This window comes from Lates calcarifer, linkage group LG6, assembly GCF_001640805.2.
Source record: "Lates calcarifer isolate ASB-BC8 linkage group LG6, TLL_Latcal_v3, whole genome shotgun sequence".
NCBI classification, from domain to species: Eukaryota; Metazoa; Chordata; class Actinopteri; family Centropomidae; genus Lates; species Lates calcarifer.
The window spans coordinates 5,141,195-5,162,115 of NC_066838.1; the positions used below are offsets into that span (position 1 = coordinate 5,141,195).

At 39.7% G+C, this 20,921-nt stretch overlaps 1 protein-coding gene across 2 annotated transcripts in view; it reads right to left on the reverse strand.

Annotated features, from left to right (window-relative positions):
* Positions 1–17,256: 17,256 nt before the first annotated feature.
* chchd6a (coiled-coil-helix-coiled-coil-helix domain containing 6a) overlaps positions 17,257–20,921 on the reverse strand; it is a 69,660-nt gene continuing 65,995 nt past the window's right edge. For both annotated transcript variants that reach the window (XM_018675316.2, XM_018675317.2), the window contains one exon: positions 17,257–19,048. In XM_018675316.2, coding sequence (XP_018530832.1) covers positions 19,025–19,048 — 24 coding nt within the window. In that variant the 3' untranslated portion in view covers positions 17,257–19,024. The remainder of the gene's footprint in view (positions 19,049–20,921) is intronic.

The following is a 20,921-nucleotide window of genomic DNA, read 5'->3' on the forward strand; positions in this document are numbered from 1 at the left end:
GATTAACTTAATGTGCTTTCCTCCACAGTAATGAGATCAGTGACGAGCCCATATTCATATTTTTATACACAACTTTCTGTGTATCTCAGCTAGAAAACTGCACATCCTTGACAACAGAGAGGATGGAGATGACAGAGGAAAGGAGAGATGAGGAGAGAAATAAGAGACAAGAAGACAGATAAAAGAGGAATGGCAAAAAATAGACACTACTGTAAACCAATTCAGACCAAAGCTGTCCAAAGTAAAAAGGGACATTTACATCAAAGTGCATCAGTGTGGACACAACCTCTCACACATCCCCCTGCATTTGCCCACCAATGTTCTCATCTCTTCTCTACCTGCAGCCACTGACTCAATGGACAAAGGGTTGTTCTCTTTTGCACATGCAAACACACACACACACACACACACACACACACACACACATAGGCTTTCGGAAAAGTGATTCACAGGGATGGTCTGTGTGTCCCTATCTGTCAATCAGGCCTCCATTAGTGGCTACTTGGCTGGGTGGCTCGAGGTCCACTGCTGTAGATGTGGATGGGAGATGACAGCACTGTGTGTCCTCCTCAATATACACATTTCCCATCCGTGTCTGTATTGTAGTGTGTATTGCATCTGTGTTAAATCTCACCATGGCCACACAGACCTTACACACTCAAAGACAGGAAGCCAGATCCAGTCATGCCATGCACCTTGTGTTTGACTCAAACAAGTAAAAAGAGGATGAGACATTTTTCTCATTTTCTCATAAATTCTGTGTGTGTGTGTGTGCATGTGTGTGCATGTGTATGCTTGGACACGTAACATTACCCTGAGCAACATTGCAGGATTTAAATTTATGTAAAAATCTAATCTCACTTTGTAGACTCAAAGCATTTAAAGTGTTTGTGAGTGCGTGTGTGTCCCTTGTGCCCCCCCTGGAGGCAGGTCGTCATGAATCATGTCAGAGCAAATCTGCTGTTAAAAGGAGCCCTCTGCACCGAATAGAAGGCCTTACACACACACACACACACACACACACATGGTGGCCAGTTGCTGGTTTGTAGCCAGCAGAAGTGAATCACAGCGGTCATCACTTGGTGTTTCATATGCGGAGCATGACAGACACAGATTAGTGGAGCACTGCTGTATAGCTGGCGTCTGCTCTCATCTCCTCTGCATCTCATCTTTTTTTCTCTCTACCTCCTGTTTTATTCCTTATTTCTCCCACTCCTGCCCTTTCTCCTGCACCTCCTGTTTTCTCAGTTTTGTGAGTCCCCTGCTGCACCCTTTTTCCTTTCTTTGGCACCTTCCTTCCTCTCTTCTATCACCCCCTTCCCTGTTGTCCCTTTTTGTTATCCCCTCTTTTGTTCTGTCCTCTGCACCTCCTCTCTTCTTCTACCTCAGTTTTTCTTAGCATCTCCTCTCTTCTCTTCTGCATCTCCCGTCTTTCTCCTTCCCAGTTTTTGAACCTGATTTTGATGCTTCTCTGCCTCCTTTCGTTTTTCCTGGATGTTATTCTATGTTTTCTGTTCCTTCTTCAACATTATCTCCTCTTTTCCACTCCTTCTCTTTTCTTGCCCCTCCTTTCCTATTTACTATTTATCTTTATTCTTATATGGACTGTCTTTCTATTCTCCCATACCTCCTTCTTCTATATCCTGCTCCTATTATCTGCACCTCCTTTCCTTTCTTCTACACCTTCTCTCTTTTTGGAACCTCACCTGCTCTTCTTTACTGTTTAAGTCCCTTCTTTTCCTCTTTCTCTCTCAGAAAGAGATTCAGATGTTATTTACCTTTTTCTTCTATTCTGCACTTTCTGTTCTCTTGCATCTCTTATGTCTCTACTGCACTCCCTTTTTCCTCTGCACCTCCTTCTCTTGCTCTGCATCTCCTGCTCTCTTTTCTATTACACTCTCCTTTCCTGTTGTCTTCTGCTTCCTTGTTTTCTCCTGAATTTCTGTTCTATTTTTCTGTACCTCCTTCTGTTTTTTAGCATGTAATTTCCTCTTGCACACCTCCTTTCCACTCTTATAGCTTTCCCTCTTTCCTCACTTTCTTCCCCACATTTTGCTTTCTGTTTTCTGCACCTTCTTTCAGTTCTCTACATCTCCTTTCCTCTCATTTTCAGTTTCTTTTCCTTCTGCACCTCAGTCCGTCTCTTTTACCTCTCTCTCCTCTGCTGACTCTTCACTTCTCCATCTCTCTGCTGTTCTCTCCTTCTCCCTTTCCATCCTTTTCTATCTCCTCCATTACCTCATCCCCTCCTCCACTCTATCCTCACCTCCTGTGACAGCCTTAGGCACTATTTCAGTGCCCATTCGGTCATTATGAATAATGTGCATGGGTACAGCAGATCAGTAATAAGGGATGTGATCAGCTCCCACAACACGGTGATGCTTTAGGGTTAAAAGTAATGCATAGAGGCGGTTTCTGTTTAAAACAAAGTCCTGAAGAAAAAAAAAATTGCAGGCTTGATAAAAATTTAATTCAAAATAGATACATTTATAACTGAAAGTCAAGGCTTGATTCCAAGTCATTTCTTCATGTAATCTAACTTGGTGTAAAACATTTTTGATCTGTCGCCTCCAGGTTGCCTCATAGATGCTATGTGTGTATATCTTAGTAGTTTGGAGTGGATAGTAACTTAATCAGTTAATCAGTTTTGTATGAATCATCCTCATTTCTTTCTTGAGGTTAAATACTTGAATTCCTCTTCAAATATTCTCTTTTCTCTCACTCTCCAGATATCAAGTGTTGACTTTTTAAGCGTGAATGCTTCAGGTATAGAAAGGCATAGAAACATTGCTCAGTGAGCTTTATACTGTAGGCACGGCAGAATTTTTGTGGGTTGGTGTGTGGTTTGTGGGTGTGTGTGAACTGTAAACTGAAGCCAAGGCTGCCATCTATTGGTCCTGCATGTTCTCACAATGTGTGTATATGCATTAAATTGGTTTCCACTGTGGAGCCACACACTCACGTTATCTTATATTATTCAGTTTTCTTTCCTAACATGTCCATCCTCTGTTTACATATACACACTATGTCACTATATAAACAAGTACAGCCAGTGATGACTTTAAGTGAGAACTGAATACTGAAGCTTGCTGTGCCCTTCCTCAGACAAAATGTTTCGTAGCTGTATTGTGTTCTGGTTTATTGAGGTTGTTACCTTTACCCCCTGAAGGATTGTTAAATGAGAAATACAAAAGTGTTGTGTATGATTCCAGTAGTACCTTTACTCTTTGACTCTGACAGATTGACACTTAAGCCTGACATTTCCTGTTGATATTTTTAGTGTTAAAACATTTCTTTCCCACATTGAAACTCTGCTGAACAGCAAAGCCATGGTTTATGTTTTTTTGTGCACCTTCAAATGATTTTGGCTTCAGATTAAATAAATTAGAGTGAATATTTGCTAATATTAATATTGATTTTCACTATTTTTCCACTATTTACAAATCCCTCGCTAACCTGATTTCTTACCTTTATGACAGCAGTGACTCTAATGTGTGGAAGCAGCGATGATCAGAGATTTAAATGGATGCATCTCAAGTTGAATACGCCTGATTATATTACATACCAAATTATATTTTCAATAATTCGACAGTGGACTGGACCAAGAGCTTTCATACATTACATTCTGGCCGTGGACCAATCCACTGTGCCCTGTACATGGAGAAAAACTTTGTACTGTTATTACTTAGATTTCTGAGTGCAGTGCAGAGCAATATGATGTTTGGCAAGTCTGAGCCTCTGAGTCAAAAACCAATATATTTCTTTACTTCTGACTCAATAATGTTCTCCAGGAGAAAATTGCATTCCTCCAACGTGTGTTGAAGCTAGAAATTATCTGGTTGGTTTTGCTTCAGTTTTGCAGGATTATGTGATGGGCTTAGTTGTAAGAAGTTGCTGCAGACTAATGGAAGAGTTCTCTCCAGATGTATGTTTGCAGCTTTAAACTGAGGAATGATCATACAGTTTTTTCATTGTCACAGTTATGGTGGTTGATGTTGCTCTGTGTTTAAATGCTGGTCTTGACATTTAAATGTTTAAATGCCAAGATGCTACTGTATTTCACAATAAAAATATACTTTTTTTTTTTACCTTTTGTTAACCTGGGAGATTTTTTTACAGATGAGATTAACATATATTTAAAAGTTCTTTACAGCATCTGCATTTTTCATACAGACTTAATGACCTACAATGTATAAATATCTTTTTCCATATTTTGACAATCAAAAAAACGGGATGCTCATTAGCCAGTTAGGAAGTTGGTCTGGTGTCTCTGGCTTGAAAGATATTTTCTTATTTCTCCAATTGTGTTTTAGACCTCTGTTACCTACTGGCATGTTGCCATGGCAACCTCTAGTTAGGCTAGAAAAATACTACAAGGTTTTGATAAAACTTAGCCCCAATTAAGTCAGCCCACACAAATTTAGAAGGCCAGAGTGTTAATCGCAGAGCCATTCTTCCCACAGGGCTTTTCAGTCCAGAAATCAAATTTTGCATTTGTCTGAAATGGGACTTAAGAAAGAGAAGCCTAACATGATTAACTGTTTGACTAGATCAAGGCAAAATCTGAAATATTTATCCATACCTAGAGCAGTGTGTGTGTGTGTGTGTGTGTGTGTGTGTGTGTGTGTGTGTGTGTTATCTAAGCCTTTCCTCAGTGCAAACACAGACAATATGAGAGAACATATAAACCTTAAACACACAGTCACATGTTCTCCCACCAATTTACATGTAAAATGTCCCTGTCAGTCACACCTGCAAAGACACATATACAGAACATTTTTGGACATACAGGAAGCACAAAAAACACACATATACACAAAAATATCAAAAAATAAATAAATAAATAAAAAATAAATAAAAAAAAAACAAACAAACAAAAAACTAGGATTTGTCTGAAAAAAAGAGGCAGGCGTGTTTTTCCTCTTGGTTTTTCTCTCAAGTGCTTGTCTGCCAATCAGGGGACCACAGGGGAAGGCAAACCAGACACTCTGTCATACATCATTAAATAGGGCTTGGTTCGAAAGCTGTGGATATAGCAATAAAAAATACAGTCTTGTTATAATTGGGTAAATAATGACATGTCCAGGGGGCAGTTGGAGGGAGCATGAGACTGGCTGGTAGCAAGTAAATAGATGTTTTGGCTCTTGGCTCCTTGTTAATAATGGATTTTTTAGGGTGCAGGTAAGCAGAAACTATATTCTACTGTCCTCTTGTTAAATTTAACCCAGCTATCCAATTTATCACACAGAATATTAACAAGGGTTGTTCTGATTAGAAAAATATTATTTACAGGATTCCCCCAGTTAGTTATACTACATACAGCAGCAAATAAAAAGAAATTCATATAAATACCATTAATCAGAAAAAGTCAGTGCAACTACATGTTTCACTCTGGGGAAATCTATTGGATCTATCCATAACTACTAGATTTTACAATAAGCAACTGTTTGAATGAACAAATTATAAGTGTGTTCCTGAGGTTCGTGTCTACATTATAATACAATGTGGGTTCACTACAGCACACATTTTAGAGAGTGAAACCTTTGTGATTTTAAAAAGACTTACTTTCAGCATCCAAAACTACAGCTCCCATCAAAGTTTACCAGATACTGTGGTCATTTTATCTTGGCTTTGTACATATCCTTAATGCTCACCAATGCTCTTGTCTTCATCATTTCCCAGTTTTTTAGTTTAGTAATCTCAGCTGTCTGAAAAGGTCTTCAGTCAGGTTTTTACAGACACATCTGAAGTCACTGTTGCCACTGTTGACTTGTCTTTTCTGTTGAGCTGTGATGCTTGACCTAGGGCTTGTGGGAAATTTAAGTGAGTTAAACAACAAAATTTGTTTGGTAATTCACAGACCAGCAGCAATAAAAAGAGAGTATATGAATATAAGTATAAAAGAATACACACAAATAAAGGCCTAAAAAACTGTAATATCCCAGTGATCCTGGGAGCTGGACTGGTACCAACTAGATTTAGAGCCAAGCTCTTGGACTAGGGGCTAGACTCTCTCCTGTTCTGGAGCTGCCCAGGGCGAGAGGCACTGGGCAGGTAAGAGGGTATGGGGATACTCACAAGACCCCTACTGAGCACCGCTGTGTTGGAGTTCTGTCCGGGGAACGAGAGACCACCACCAACAGCAGAAAAAAAGGCCCCTTTAAAGCAAGTTAGAAATTGCTTTACAGCACAAAGATTAACTACATAACAGTAAAAGAGGTATATTTGCATGCCAGCAGCATAGGTTAAACTTCCAGTGTTGAAATATTAGCACTAACATCGGGGGAGGGGAGGAAGCTGAAGTATATTCTTACTGATATCAATCAACAGTTTTAAAGGGAAACAGCATTTTAAATTGTAAATATGTAAGACTTAGGATAAAGTTAATGAGGCTTTCCTTCTAATCTACTGAGTTTCAGTTTAACTTGAGTCTCTGCAGGGTCGATGTTATGCTTATGTATTGATTTTGTTCCCCCCAAGTGATCAGAGAGAGTCACTTCCAAAGAAGAGATATTTGTATGTACTGTATGTACATTTCAGCTCTCACTAAGTGTTCATCTACTCCCACCTGCAGCATTCACTTCATTTTCAAAAGAATTCATGACGAGATATGTCAAGGCCACTGGTGGGCATTAGTTTAATACATCTGTGTGCCCGCTGTTAGTAACAAGTGTGATATCAGACTAATTCTTACACTACCATGACACCTTTTGCTGGCTGAGAAACATCTGAAAATGTATTAATCTAGTTGTGAATAGCTCTGAACAGGTTATGAGCAACATGTTACATAGAGTCTCAGGGCCAGAGTTAGCACTGGGTTTTCAACATTAACAGATTTAACAAGAGAAGCTAACAACATAATTTACAATGAAAAGTCACATTGTTAAAACTGTGGACATCAAACCTTAGATCCTGTGTTCATGTGAGAGCTGCTTCTATCATCTTTTTCCTCTTTATTTATTTTTGCAGCTCTTATATATTTTTTCAGTACACGCTGTCTCCATTATGCTCAGTCTTTTTTTGTTTCTTACTTTCTATTTCACCTTATGTTCTCTTTCAGAGAGGTTACCATCATTGAAGGCCTTCTATTTCTCATTCAGAAGATTTTGTGATCTAGGGCCATTTGGAAATACTTTCACAGTGTTGTTAAGGATGATTGTATTGGTATAAAGTGACACCCAAGAGGTGACAACATCTCTGAGGTCATCAGTATCAATGCATGCACATGTTCAAGTTCATACAGTCCAAACAGCCCTGGAGAGTCATAGCAGACTCATCAGGCCATGTCTTCAGCAGAGTGCAGATCACCCCAGGAGTGGTGAACGTGGCTGTGATCAGCTGTCTTGAGTAGATGCACAGTCTCAGATTCACAGTATGAGCTTCTCTGCCAGAAACATTGCACAAGTCAAGGATTTTGCTGTGCCTAGTGGGGTGAGACATACAATGATGAAAATCTGACATTGAGCATTTGTTAGTCTCCATAATGGGGATCAGATATATGGATTGTGTTGTCTGTGTTACCTCGGAAAATATCACATCTGCACCAAGCATCATAAAACATCAAAACAAATAACGGGGGAATTCCTGAAGCATATCTGCAGGGCAGAAAGACAGCAGCTCTACATCTTTGGTCCAATGTGCCGAGACCTCTATCAGGAGAATGTGAGTATTTTAATACCTTCATTTATGTAGAGACAAAACCCGTCTCCTATTGATCTACCAGTAATCCATGTGTCAGAGTGCATGAATAAAGGTGTACTGAATCTTTCGATTATTACATCTGCATCCAAGTCCCTCTCAGTCAAGCGTACAGTATCTCACTGAAGGCTAAAACACACACATTTATAAATTAGTTATTCCAATCACAGAAGCCTTTTAAAAGTTTTCTTTCATGTTATCCCTTCCCTGAGCTCCACCCAGGTAAAACCCAGTTGAGAATAATGTTTTGAATCTTGCATATCAAAGTAGCTAAAAGAAATACACAGTAAACCACATTATACTGGGACTATGCCAGTGTTTGGTACACAACATTTGGCAAGACTGGAAGAAAGATCACATCCACACAGTCCAGAGAAGAGAGGCCTTTCTCTGTACAGAGTATACACAAGATTTGAACTTGCATTCTTGGGAGTCTGAATTTGGCAAGTTAAAGGGGATCTAAACTCTTGAGAAAAGGAACACGCATTGTACTCAGTTTGCTGTAAGGGACAAAAGTACTTTTGCTGACATCACCAGCTCAACAAGACTCTGGTGATTACACAACTCAGGTTCACTTACAGACTGTTTCAGGAAAGAAAACAAAGAAGTTTTTTACAGCACTCACATTGGCAATGAAATGCAGTCAACAGATACACCTGCTGTCCTCACTTTACCTTCTGCCAAAGACATTTGGCAGCAAAAACCACTAGATTTCAACTCTGAGACTAAAATGTATCTTCTGAAAGGAATTGTGTGTTATGTTCACAATGATATGAAAATGTGAGTGCCACAGGTAATTTACCAAATGGTTCGCTGAGATAAGACTGCTGTGCTCAGAATGACCATGGACCTTCTTGCCCTGTTAGTAGTTCCTCACATTTCCAAAAGGATTGCAACAGAGGCATTATTTTCATCAATCTCGGTTAATTTAAAATAAAAAATAAAAAATATTACTTTGAATTGGACTGACTGTGAGTACATGGGGGTAGCCCCTGTGTGGGCCAGTGGACCTTCACCACCTTTTGTAGCTTTAACAACAGTTTAAGTCACTCTGTGAATATCAAGTTATGGGACAGTTATCTATCTGTAAATCTATCAAGATCTTCCAGTAAAGTTGTGCAGTGCGAATAGATAATGCCAATATGAGTGAGGTATTCAGGTAATAATATGGTGCTCATGTGGTGTTCACAGATAAAGAACATCATTTGATCAGATGAAGGCTTAGGAGGATTTCAAGTATCAGTTAGATACTTTAATTTTTTTTTTTTTTTTTTACGGCAATCAGCACACAAGAGTCCACTGAGTGAGCCTCCTGTGAATTCTGTTTTGTTCCCTGTCAGTTATGACTGCAACGACTTGTAAGTTGTTTACAAATGATACCTAAACAATAACAAAAATGTTTCAGGCAACACGGCTGTCACAGCCCAACTCCTAGACTGCAACAAAAATGGGAGACACTCGGGTATAATAAGTAACAAAACTTTTAATTTATTTATAACAAAATATATCAAAATAAACGCAAAAGTGCAGAAGGGAGAGATCTGTATAGTGAGTAGTGTAGGGAGTGGCTGAGTGAAAAATGTGCTGTGTGGATGTTGGATGGAAAACAAACAAAAAGAAGGAAAAACCACAAAGCAGAGGGTTAAGGTACAAGGAGGTCAGGCAGCCTGGATTAACTGCTGTACTGGCTTATATGCATGAGACACACCAGGCCCAGGTGTATCCCATACCACTAATCAGTACCCCACTTGGTCTGCAGCCCTGGAGATACAAAGCACAGCAACAGCAAATTGAACCAAGCAGAGGGGCCGTCACAGCAATAACATCCCAACTTACCTGATTCATGTTAATATCTTAATTCACATGATTACAGAGAATTTTAAGGGCTCTGTAACCCAAAACACAATTTGACCCCTCCATTATTAATGTGACATTATTATTTGCATAAACTAAATGGTTTTAATCCACTGTAATATAGTGTTGAAGCATATTGCAATTAATTGTGATATATTTAGCTAATATTTGGCTTTATAATTTGTTTTTGAAGCATCTGAGGAAGAAGAGCTGAAGTAAAATCTCCTTCTCTGCTTAAGCCACCATGCCTCCTCAGAGGCAAACTGAGCTTCAGAGCTGGGTTTAGTATGGTTGGAGGAGTAAGAGACTATTTCAAGGTTTCAGTTTCATAAACTAAATTAATTGAATAATAAACAACTGCAGAAAAATGTCTAAATAAAGATTTTCACAAACTTGCATTGATCATAGCGTTAGCCCTTCTTAGCCCTTGGCTAACTCTTGGGTAGACAATCAGTACTGCCTCCTTGTTGGTGTTTTCCCCATGCTTCATTCTTCCAGTCACATTCTGAGAGGTGAAAAAAAAGTTAGGTGAAAACTTAATTTATAGTCTTTAACCAGTTTGAATTTAAACAGTAGGGGGTGACACTTTGTCTTTCACAATCTTCAGCGAACACCTACGTATGAAACCATCCCCACCAACACTGAATCACCTGGGTCAGTCCTCAATTAAAGTATGGGCTTACACTGTTAATGACCATGTAGAACAGGCTTTATTTACAACATGACCTATTCTGCTTTCTTTTCCTTAGTAACAAGGTGCTGAATCTCTCTTTCACACGTATCCGCATATACACCCACACGCACACACATATAATGACATGATGAAACTCAAAGTAAGAGGCTGCTCTATAATGAGGTGTGTACTGTATGGGTCATCATGGTAGACATGAACCCAGTTTGTTTACCACAATCATTATCATCCTTCCTCAGTGCTCTAGTACAATTATGACATGTGATCGACAGTAATGTAAAGATAAAGGCATACGCAACTTTACTGACCAATGTGCACACATAAAAGAAGTTGGCCATATAAACATGCGTGTGGAAGCTATGTTCAGAAACAATGGTGTAGAAGCTAAACTGGGAATAATGAGATCTGTCTTCTGTCTTCTTAACCCTAACCCACAAAGTTTAAGCTAGACTAAGAGGAGACTTGGTTGTGTGAGTGTTGTGTACTTGGGCACGTTGGTGCTTTGAGCTTTAGATGCTAATGTCAGCATGCTAACAAAATGACAATGCTATCTGGCAGGTGCTAAACAAACACTGTACAGAACAATTTACAATGTTAACCATCTTCTACAAAGTCATTAAGAGTCAATCTATCAGATAAATGTTGAGGTATTCAGCTGAATAAGTAGATATTTTGACCTGCTGGAGGAAAAGTTAGAATATCACAAAAGTCTTCAGGATTCATCCTCTGGGGACCATGAATACCTGTACAAAACAGCTGTTGAGATATTTCAGTCTGGACCAAAGTGGTGAACCAACCAAGACTAACATTACCATACAGAGAGCAATGTGTTCAGACACATGTATGGGAAATGACACTTATTTTATGAGATGGAGACACAGATATAGAGACAGTGAGTCTGACAGAGGTGAAAAGTTGCTTTACAATTTTCCAGCACTCCACTTCTACATAAACTTGAAGTTACTTTAAAACAACATATTGGCCTTTCTGATGTAAAGAGAGAAAGTGCAAAATGTTCTGAGTGTTTATGAGCCTTAATGGAGGAGGGTGTGGTATTTTTCAGAGCAACAGTGAAATGTCATTAGAAAGGCATGAAATAAGCCAAATTAAAAGCAGTGTCTGACACTGCTCTTAACTTAGCAAATGTCAAGTTTCTGACTAACAGCTGTAGAACAGCCACTACATGGTCCTGGTGATGTTATTGGTGTGTGTCTAGATACCCGCAACACTACTCATCTTGGTGAGCTGTGATGTTGCCAGTGGCTGATGCAACTGTCTGACTGTCTACAAAGGAAATCATTTGTATTTCCATTTCTTTCACTATTGAAATTCACTCAGCAATTCAGCAACAACCAGACTTTCCAACACAAAATGTGTGCCCCTCTTAATTAACTAGTTATAGTGTTGGCTGATACACTGAATAAAGTGCCTGTTATGCAACATGTGGCCCCAGTGGGAATCATCCCTTAACCCAGAAATGCTCAGCAGAAAGACATTTGTCCTGTTCTAACAAGGCTGGTGGACAGTACATTTGTCACTTTCCTCTTTGCTTTTCCATCTAAAAAACTGCATTTATTAAGGAGGCAGTGAGTCTGATTTTTTTTTGCCTAACAAGGTGGATGCCATTTAATGTGAACCACCTGACAGTGGCCATGAGAGCAAATATTTTGACAGTGGGTGACTGGTAGTCAGTTTGTTAAGATTTAACAAGGAACCTGGACTGAGGACCAGTCTCCGTTCACTCGTCTGTCTGTCACATGCTGATCAGATGCTGACAGCCTTGAGGTGATGACGCATGGCACCAGTGTCCCAGGATTTCCAAAAAAAAGAAATGCACTGCACAGGAAGTGAGCTACAATTACAGGTCAAACCAAACTGCCACATTTGTCCCTGATGGTCTAGTTTGTCCAGAGGATTGCTGAATCATTTCTCTCTGTACTCTTGAAAGATGCTCCATTCATACCCTTGTTCACTTTTTTGATGAAATAATCTGAGCAATCTCATGTCTGTGTGTTAAGTACAGAGGCCAGAGTTAGTCCAGACAGTTTGCAGTTTATATGCTATTCTGACCAGTGTATAAACATAAATGTAGAAATGACTGTTTTTATATATTTTATGCAAAGTTATGTAGTGGTTTTTCTTGTTGAAAACACACAGTAACTATATACTGTGTCCAACCAAACTGATGCTTGCTGACTGTATCCAGCAGCTCTATGGCCAGAGACACTGCACACAAGTGTTGAGCAGAAAGACAAATTGTGGTTTGTCAGGAATTAGCTCCAACACATAACTCCCCCTAAAATTATCATTGGCACCATTTTTACCTGAGAGACAGACTCAGGCTGCCTTCCAGTGTTTATGCTAAGTCAGGCTAACCATATCCTGGCTCCAGCTCTACTTTAGTTTAGCAGGTATTTATTCATAAAGCAATTAAATTACCATCAGCTTCAGCTGTTGTTTAATGTTTGCAAGCTAGCATGAGAAAAACCAAGATGGTGAACATGGTAAACATTACTGTACATAAACATCAGCATGTTAGCATTGTGATTGTGAGCATGTTAGCATGCTCAAAGTATTGGTGTGCTTAAACACTGTTTCACAGAGTTGCATTCATAGATATGGACTGGGAAATTCTTACTGTGCTTGAGCACATTTGACCCAAAAAGTCCAGGGCCTTTGAGTAGTATTGCACTGTAAACATGCACACAATACGCCCAAACCCACCTCTTCCAGTGGGCATGGTTCAGCTGGACTCAGACATGGTGCGCAGTCTGGGCCCCGACTAGGTTGCACTGTGAGCGCAGACCAATCGGAGTGGAGGAGCTGGACCGTTGTGCTTGGGCACAGTGCAAGGTAACCAGGTTTAGTGTTTCTACACCCTAAACCTTGTTTCTAAATGCAAGTTTACAGACTTTTTTTTTTAAAATCAGAATTGTAACTCACTTAAACAACAGAGAATTTATATGTTACATAAAATAAATGCAAAGCCCTATGCCAACACACACACTCCATTGTCCTTACCATTTTAGCTCCATGGAATCTTCACAACAGGAGCCCATTGTGCCCAAGAAAGAGTAATGGCAATAGGCAGATAAGGGGAAGTCACCACATTAAACAGCATTAAGCCACTCAGTACCAGACACATTACTGAGAGAGAAACAGGGGATGAACAAAGGGATGAGAGTGGAGGGAAAATGACAGAGCAGCCCAGAGAAAAGAGCGAGGCAGTGATAAATCGGAGGACTAATCCGAGCTAGTACAGAGGGATTAAATTGTTCTCTCGCTGCACGTTTGCCTGCTCCGTCAGACCGCGGAGGTTAAGCAGACCATTCTCTCCCTGTCCTGTTTTTCTTCTTTTGTCTCATCCTCTCATCCACCTTCTGTCCTTTTCTCATCCCTCTAATGACATTAGAGAGGTGAAGTCTTTAATCGGAAGAGGAATGTAGAGAGGGAGGCCTCCGCAGAGCACAGCACACACATACAGACACACACAATTACATACGAGTGTTGAGCAGATGGAGTGTCAGGCTAATAGATGTCAGTTTTTCTGATAATCTGATGGAGGGAAGAGATAAGAGACTAAGAGATTGATTTCCCTTGTGGTGGGTGTATAAGTGCGTGTGTGTGTGTGTGTGTGTGTGAGAGAGAGAGAGAGAGAGAGAAAAGACAAACAATTATCATCTAGTATCCAAATAAAAAACAACAAATTCCAACATTTTTAAAAAATTCAAAATGATGCCCTTTGTAGCAGTTGAGCTTGTTACATATCCAGTGTATATTTAAAGGATAATCCTGGTTTACTATATTACTAGTTAACATAGTTACATAATGAATTTGTTAATGTTATTTTCTTAGTTTTGTCCATCATTCCCATTGGTAACTATAGTAATGATTTGCTCACCAAGTTAAGAGTTGAGATCAAGCCTGGGTTACCAACAGGCCAAAGTGGGCAGCTGCCACAGGGCAGACCCAGACCACAGGGGGCCTGGAGGCTCCAGGTTCAGAGTTACAATTCAGTGTGTGATTAACAAACTTCATTTCACAGTATATAAGACTTGTATCCAAAGTTGTATACAATGTGTTTCATTCGCTCATTCACCCACCCACACACTAATGGCAAGCTACCATGCAAGGTACTGACCTAACTATCAGGAGCAGTTTGTGGCCTCTGAAGAAACCCTGTGGCTTCCAGGTGTCAGATCTTCTAGCACATCCCCCTACACCCTGTCTCCAGCTTGTGGTTTGTCGTTCCTCAGACCACTGTCAGTAGATACTCACCACTGCTGACTGCTGAGAACCCCACCTCTGTCAAAGTTGTTCTGGTCTTTACACCTGCTCATTTTCCACACATCCAACACAGTGAATACAAGAATCAACTGTACACTGATCATCTCATATATATTACTAAATGCTCACCATTATTCACTCCATCAGTAAGTGGTCATTGTGATTTGGCCCATCTGTGTATATTGTGTTTACGCTGACATAATCCAGTCTTGACTTACATCTGAGAACATGATGAGATCACAAAAAATTAAAAATAAATAAATACAACTGTTGTCAGTCATGCGATCTTACGGGTTTGTTAACAAACCCCTTGGGTTAGCCAGAGGTGAACACCTAAAAATATTATCAATAACAGATGGTTAAAAAAACATCCATCACAGACCAACCATCTGGAACAGACTTGACCTGCTGCATCTCCTGTAGTTGTGCAGTTTTCCTGTGCAATGAGGGATTATTAGCCATATTTCAGGTGTGCTCACTTCCAGTTTTATCTTCAAATAAAGTGGTTTCGTTAAACTGACTAAACTGTTGGCTCGTTTACAACCTGACAAACAAACTCATCTGTTTTTCCCCATCTGACTTACTCCTGATGTCTCTGTGTTCCAAGATTTTAGCAATTAGTTTTGTGAGTACAACATTATCATAACTAACAGAAATGATGGCCTGAAATATGATAATAAAATTCAAGTTGTGATAAGATAGAAATGGCATATATCCAGAATGAAATGGAAAGAAAAACACCCTCCTTGCCTCTTTCATCACAAACATATTACCACTGTACAAACACACCAAAGAAACGTCTCTCAACATTATATAGTGCAGGCAAATGTGTATGCAGAGTTGAATCTCTGTCCATACACATTCCACATACCACTACATTTCACAGAGAAGCTGTCACACACTGAAATCTTCACCTGTCTTGCACATATTCTCTTGAAGCTGCAGTTAAGAAAGATTTTTGCCACAACCTTCCCCTTGTAAAGGTGTAATGACAGGCGTGGGTGTTTTCCTCGGCATAAGCACATGCAGCATCTCTCTGACAGGTTCAAGCAGACACCAGATACTCCTCTTTCTCTTTCTGTATTCTCTGTACAACCCCCACCCCAGCAGCCCTGTGCTCTGCGCTCCCTTCCTCCCCTCACTGCAGTAGTAATTGGGTATGACATGGGATCAACAGGGAGAGAGCGAGGACGCATTTGAATGCGCTGAATGTCGTCTTCCTCACTTCTCTTTTCTAACCTGCTGCCTTCCAGCTCCTAGTTCTTGCTCACCGCTGTTACCGTAGCAACATCTGCGTGACCGCATCTTCCACCCTCCCTCCTCCACCCCTGTGTCATTTCTTTTATTAAGATTGGCCGCTTGTGCCCATATGTGTGTGTGTGTATTTGTGTGTTACTACTCAACAGTGAGGTGCATAGCAGAGCATTGCCAGCCTAACTCAGAGCCAATTACCAGAGCCTCACCACAGAATTTAAAGCTACAACTCAGAAGAAGAATTACCCAGAGCAGACAAAATGTAGCCACTTGAGTTAAACTTGTTACATTAAGTCAATCAAGTACATTATTGCACACCTGGGTACAGCTCAGTGTTGCTGGAAGGGGATACTTCCAGCTGTTAAAGTCACACCGCTGCCACAAAATAATAGTTATTGTCCACACAGTTTTTTTAATATATATTATTTTTTGGGCTTTTTGCCTTTATTGGGTAGGACTGTGGAGAGAGACAGGAAATAGGGAGAGAGAGTAGGGGAAAGACATGCAGCAAAGGTCTGCCCAGATCGGGAGTCGAACCGGAACCGGGGACCACTGGAATACTGATCTCATCTTCTATTTGTCTGTTTAGTGAAAAAGAGGATTTCTTCTCAATACTACAGTATGTGCACTCTGTCTTCTTGTCTTGTTGCTGACATAAACCAGGATCTGTTTCTGCTAACCCTCACAGGCAATTTACTCAGATGTTTAACATTATTTGTTTGTCTGTGTCCGTTTGATTGCTCCTTTTATGATGAGGTGTATTACCTTTTCATGGGTGAATAATGACATCTGCTGTTTGACAGAAAAATGTTTAAGAGACACACACATTCAGACAGTTCTATTTGTATAATCACAGTTTAAGATTCAAGTGCTGGTTGAGTAAAAGCAATTTAGGTTACCTTGTTGAGAAGTTGAAGAAGTCGCAGTCTGTCACCAGCTCTTCATTTAACAGCTGACTGTGGCTGCTCCCTCTTGCCACCATGACTGGTGTTGTTTTGTAGAGGCATGTATCGACAATCATATGTTTCACCAGTTGAATACTATTGATGTGAAGCAGCAACAGTTGGAAACATTCAGTTTGCATGAGTGGTATCATATTACAGCTGTGAAACAACAAGGCTGATATCAACTAGACAAAATTACAAAGTAATGGTGGATTACATGCTGCATCAACTCATCAAACACGTCATCACCAACAACAGAAAGTGCTATATAAAATCTCATGCAGAAATATCAGTAGATTATTTTGTGCCACTCTGTGTGGGGGAGTGATCAGATTCAGGTAGAAAAGGATTTATTGCTCTCTGAGCATAAAACTTGAGGACTGAGGAACCATTTTGCTGATGAACTTTCACTGGAATGAAAAGGGTGCCATCTTGTAACATACGTTCAGTTGTCTTAAGACAGTGCTTTCCTGAGATGGGCACTTGGTAACTTTTGGTCATTAGGAAAAACACTGGCGGGAGACAGACAGTAGTCCACACGTTTTATTAAAGAACACATTCATACGATCTCATTTAGTGCCATCAATTTCCCTGTTAATAATCAATATTTCTTCAGTGTCTGAATGACGTTTTCTCTGTTAAAGTGTCATCAGTATAATCATACTCAAGTTTCTCCAGTGCACTTCCTTTTATATATTCATTCAAGAGCTATGTGCATTTCTGTCCACCTGTTTTCATTAGCATTTTCAAACAGTGCATAAAAAATGCTTGGCTTAGCTGGAAAAGTTGGTACACAAATAACAGCAAAATGCAACAAAGTTGGAGCAAATTTAGCAAAATAAGGACGATGTACATGAAGCATGTGACTGAAGAGACAAAAACAGCAGAAGATGAAATTATCAAATCTGTTTGCAGTGATGAGGCGGGTGTAAGCTTTTAATTATACACAAGTTAAATGCCATATTTTCATTATGCTTTCTTCATTGTTCTCCACCATTTTATTGGAGCTCTTTTAATCACGTCATCTCATGTCCTTTTCTTGTGCAACAGGTTAATGACATCAACTGGAGGATTTGCGCAACATAAATTGAAACCTGGCTATTGACATTTATGACACGAAGCACTCTTCAAGTCTTCCTGATGGAATCCTGACTAAACCAGATCTGTATTTTTCTATCGGGTCTCCATCATTAGAAACTTCCCTTTTGTCAGGCTGTTTCAGATTGTCTGTCTAATCCCTCTAAAAAAAAATCGATGTTTAATTCACTGGAAAAAGTTGCTGCTGCAGTATGGTTTTAATTACCACCATTTCATAGTAAAATTGAGCTTGAGTTGAGTTGTAGTTTTAATTAAAAAAATTCATAGGTGCCTAATTAAGGAATGGCACATGGCAGTCAGCACATTGCCCTTCACCAGTGTAGTGAAGCAGTTGTCAGGCTCTAACTATCCAAGGTGTTCCCTCATTTCATCACTGTTCTGTCAAAGATCATTTAAATCAAAGATAATTTCAGTTTTAAAGTTGATATGAAAGGAAATTAAGCAGTTAGCAGTTCTTTTGAGGAATCAATTAATCACTTAGTTGAAATGAAATGTACAGAGGTTTTGAACTACAACAAAAGAAAGAAGTCAGTCAACTGCACTACTTGAGTAGCCCAGAAGGAAAAACTGGAAAAAAAAGACATGAATGAGCCCAGATATGAATGGTTTAATAAAATTATATAATACATCACAGGTCTGATGAATTAAAGTCATAGCCAGGATTACCTGAGCTTATTCCTGTGTTAAAAAAATACAAAACCATAAAACTTAAAAGCAATGCAACTCAATCAGTTCTTTCAGTCAGAGATCAAAACAAGGACGGTCCCTATGCACCCGATTCAGCTCAAACTTGGAATGTTTTTCTTTTTTTGTCATATGTACAAAAGCAGCAGAGGTTTGGACGTAAACTGAATTTTATACAGCTGATGGAGAAGTGACCCTGAATGCATCTTTACAACTCATCTTAGAAATACTTTCTGCCGATCTTTTAAATGACTTTTAAATTGAGAGTGTATTGACTTAGACCATGAACCTAATACACACACTCTTTGAAAAGCTTCCCTGTAGAATGTAGCAGTGCAGAATAGTAGAGCTACTTCAACAGATAAATAGCATAATAGCAAAGTTTTAAAAACAAGGCATGCTAACAGCAAATCAACTCTCTCATAATTCAAAACAGGAATGCAACAATTGCTGCTCTTAGTGCCAAAGTAAAAGCCTTCGTCAAGAAACTGTTTCACCCTTTTCCTCCCACTTTTCATCCATGGTTGACCAGCAGGTTCTAAGAGAAAAAATAACAAAAGAAGTGATGATTAGTCCATTTGCAATCCTGTCACACCCTCTGACCTTTGAGATGTTCTTAGGTGCAAGGACTGTCCATGTTTTGAACATACTTTTCCAGCTTTAACTGACCACAATTGAAAGGTCAGACCTGGTAATAGCAGGGATTGTCTCAGTAATGGAGAGAAGTGAACTTGTTGACCAAAGTTACTCAGCTTTACATTGCCAGCCCAGGGGATTTTTCATACGGCAACAAATTGCAGCTATACAAGGCAGACAACAAGATGAAAATTTCCCTCTTGGTTACTCTCAGCTTGAGTCTGTTGTCCCTTATTGCTGATGCAGTCTGTGTTTGGAATTTGTTGTTTGAATTGTATTGGACCCCTCGACCTACTAGATCATTTCAGTCAGGTTTTTCAGCCTTCATCCCTCAGTACACACAAAGTTTGGGCATGGCCTTTAGAAAAAAAATCCATTAGCCATTTTTTTAACATAAAAATCTGTTTTACAATATATTCTAACTGAAACCTTGCCTCCACCATTGGGATCTGGGTAGATTGGAGGCCAGGTCAAAACCTTGAGCTGTTTGTTGTGATCCTCAAGACATTTCTGAGTGGTTATTGTGGTGTGGTGGGAAACTGTCATGCTGGTGGAGGCCCTTGCCCCCTATCACTGAGGAGTGCTGGAATTACAGACTGTAGGTGTATCTGTGGCATCTGTTTACTGCAATGTCTCCTTATTGGGTGATAAATGTAAAACAGCATTGCAAGCTTATATTAGCCAATAATATTAGGCTGGTCAATCTTCCAGTCAGGTTCTACTTGATGAACAATAAAACATATTTCCACCATTGAACTCTCAGAAACACAAGTGCAAACCATTTCAAACTCTTTGCTTGTCCCCATTTAAAATCTATTTATAGCAGAAAGGAACCTAGTTTGAAGGTTACAACTGAGGGCTCAAACTAGAGCTTTGAATGTGCTACTCAGATTTGCAGATACGCAGATTCAGGCAGATTCTCATATAAAATCACTACACACCCTACCATTCTGCTCCTCTAAGGGACCCCGGGTAACTTCCAAGAAAGTTGTAGTCTATCAGGGCTGCCTAACTCCTATTTGAAAACAGGAGTGCAACTCCTATCCTTCAACCATTGATCAATGGTTGAGAGGTCCTTCAAATCCTAGCAACACACGGTCTTTGACTGCATGACTGACACCATGACTCCAAGCTACAGCGTACAAGCAAGATGGCTTCATCCAGATTGTGTGCTCTCCCATGAAATGGCTATGATCCAGTAACACCCTGAAATCCTGGCAAGAAGATCCTCAGAGAGACACAACTCATAAAGCCAAGGTGATGACTAACCAGTCTGAGTAGAGTTTTGCCACCATGCAGACTAATTCTTACAACCTTGGAGTACAACCTCTCAAAATGATCAATAAAGGTTGATGATATATAGTGTCTTGTTAGCGAGATGGTCTTGACAGAACATGTTGAGTTGTTACAGACTATGAGAAAGATGCTCATAGGCATTTGATGGTAGGTGAATGGCCCTCTATGTGAAAGTCAATAAACTCTTTGAAGTCTTATTAGTTATTACTTATGCTTTCCAAGAGAGACAATATCTAACAAGATGGCAACTAGCCATGATTGTATAAGCTGATTACAACATGGAGGCTTGACCCTCACTACTTCATTTCCCACACAGGTTCCCAATAAACAGAGGGCCAGAGGTTTTGCACTTGTTTTTCAGATACAGATATGATGCATTCAACTCTAGACACATGAAGTGTATTTATCAAACAGCATCACCATACTTCAGTCACAGTTCATTTTAGTGAGTGTTTGCAAGGTGTGCCTCTCTTCTTACT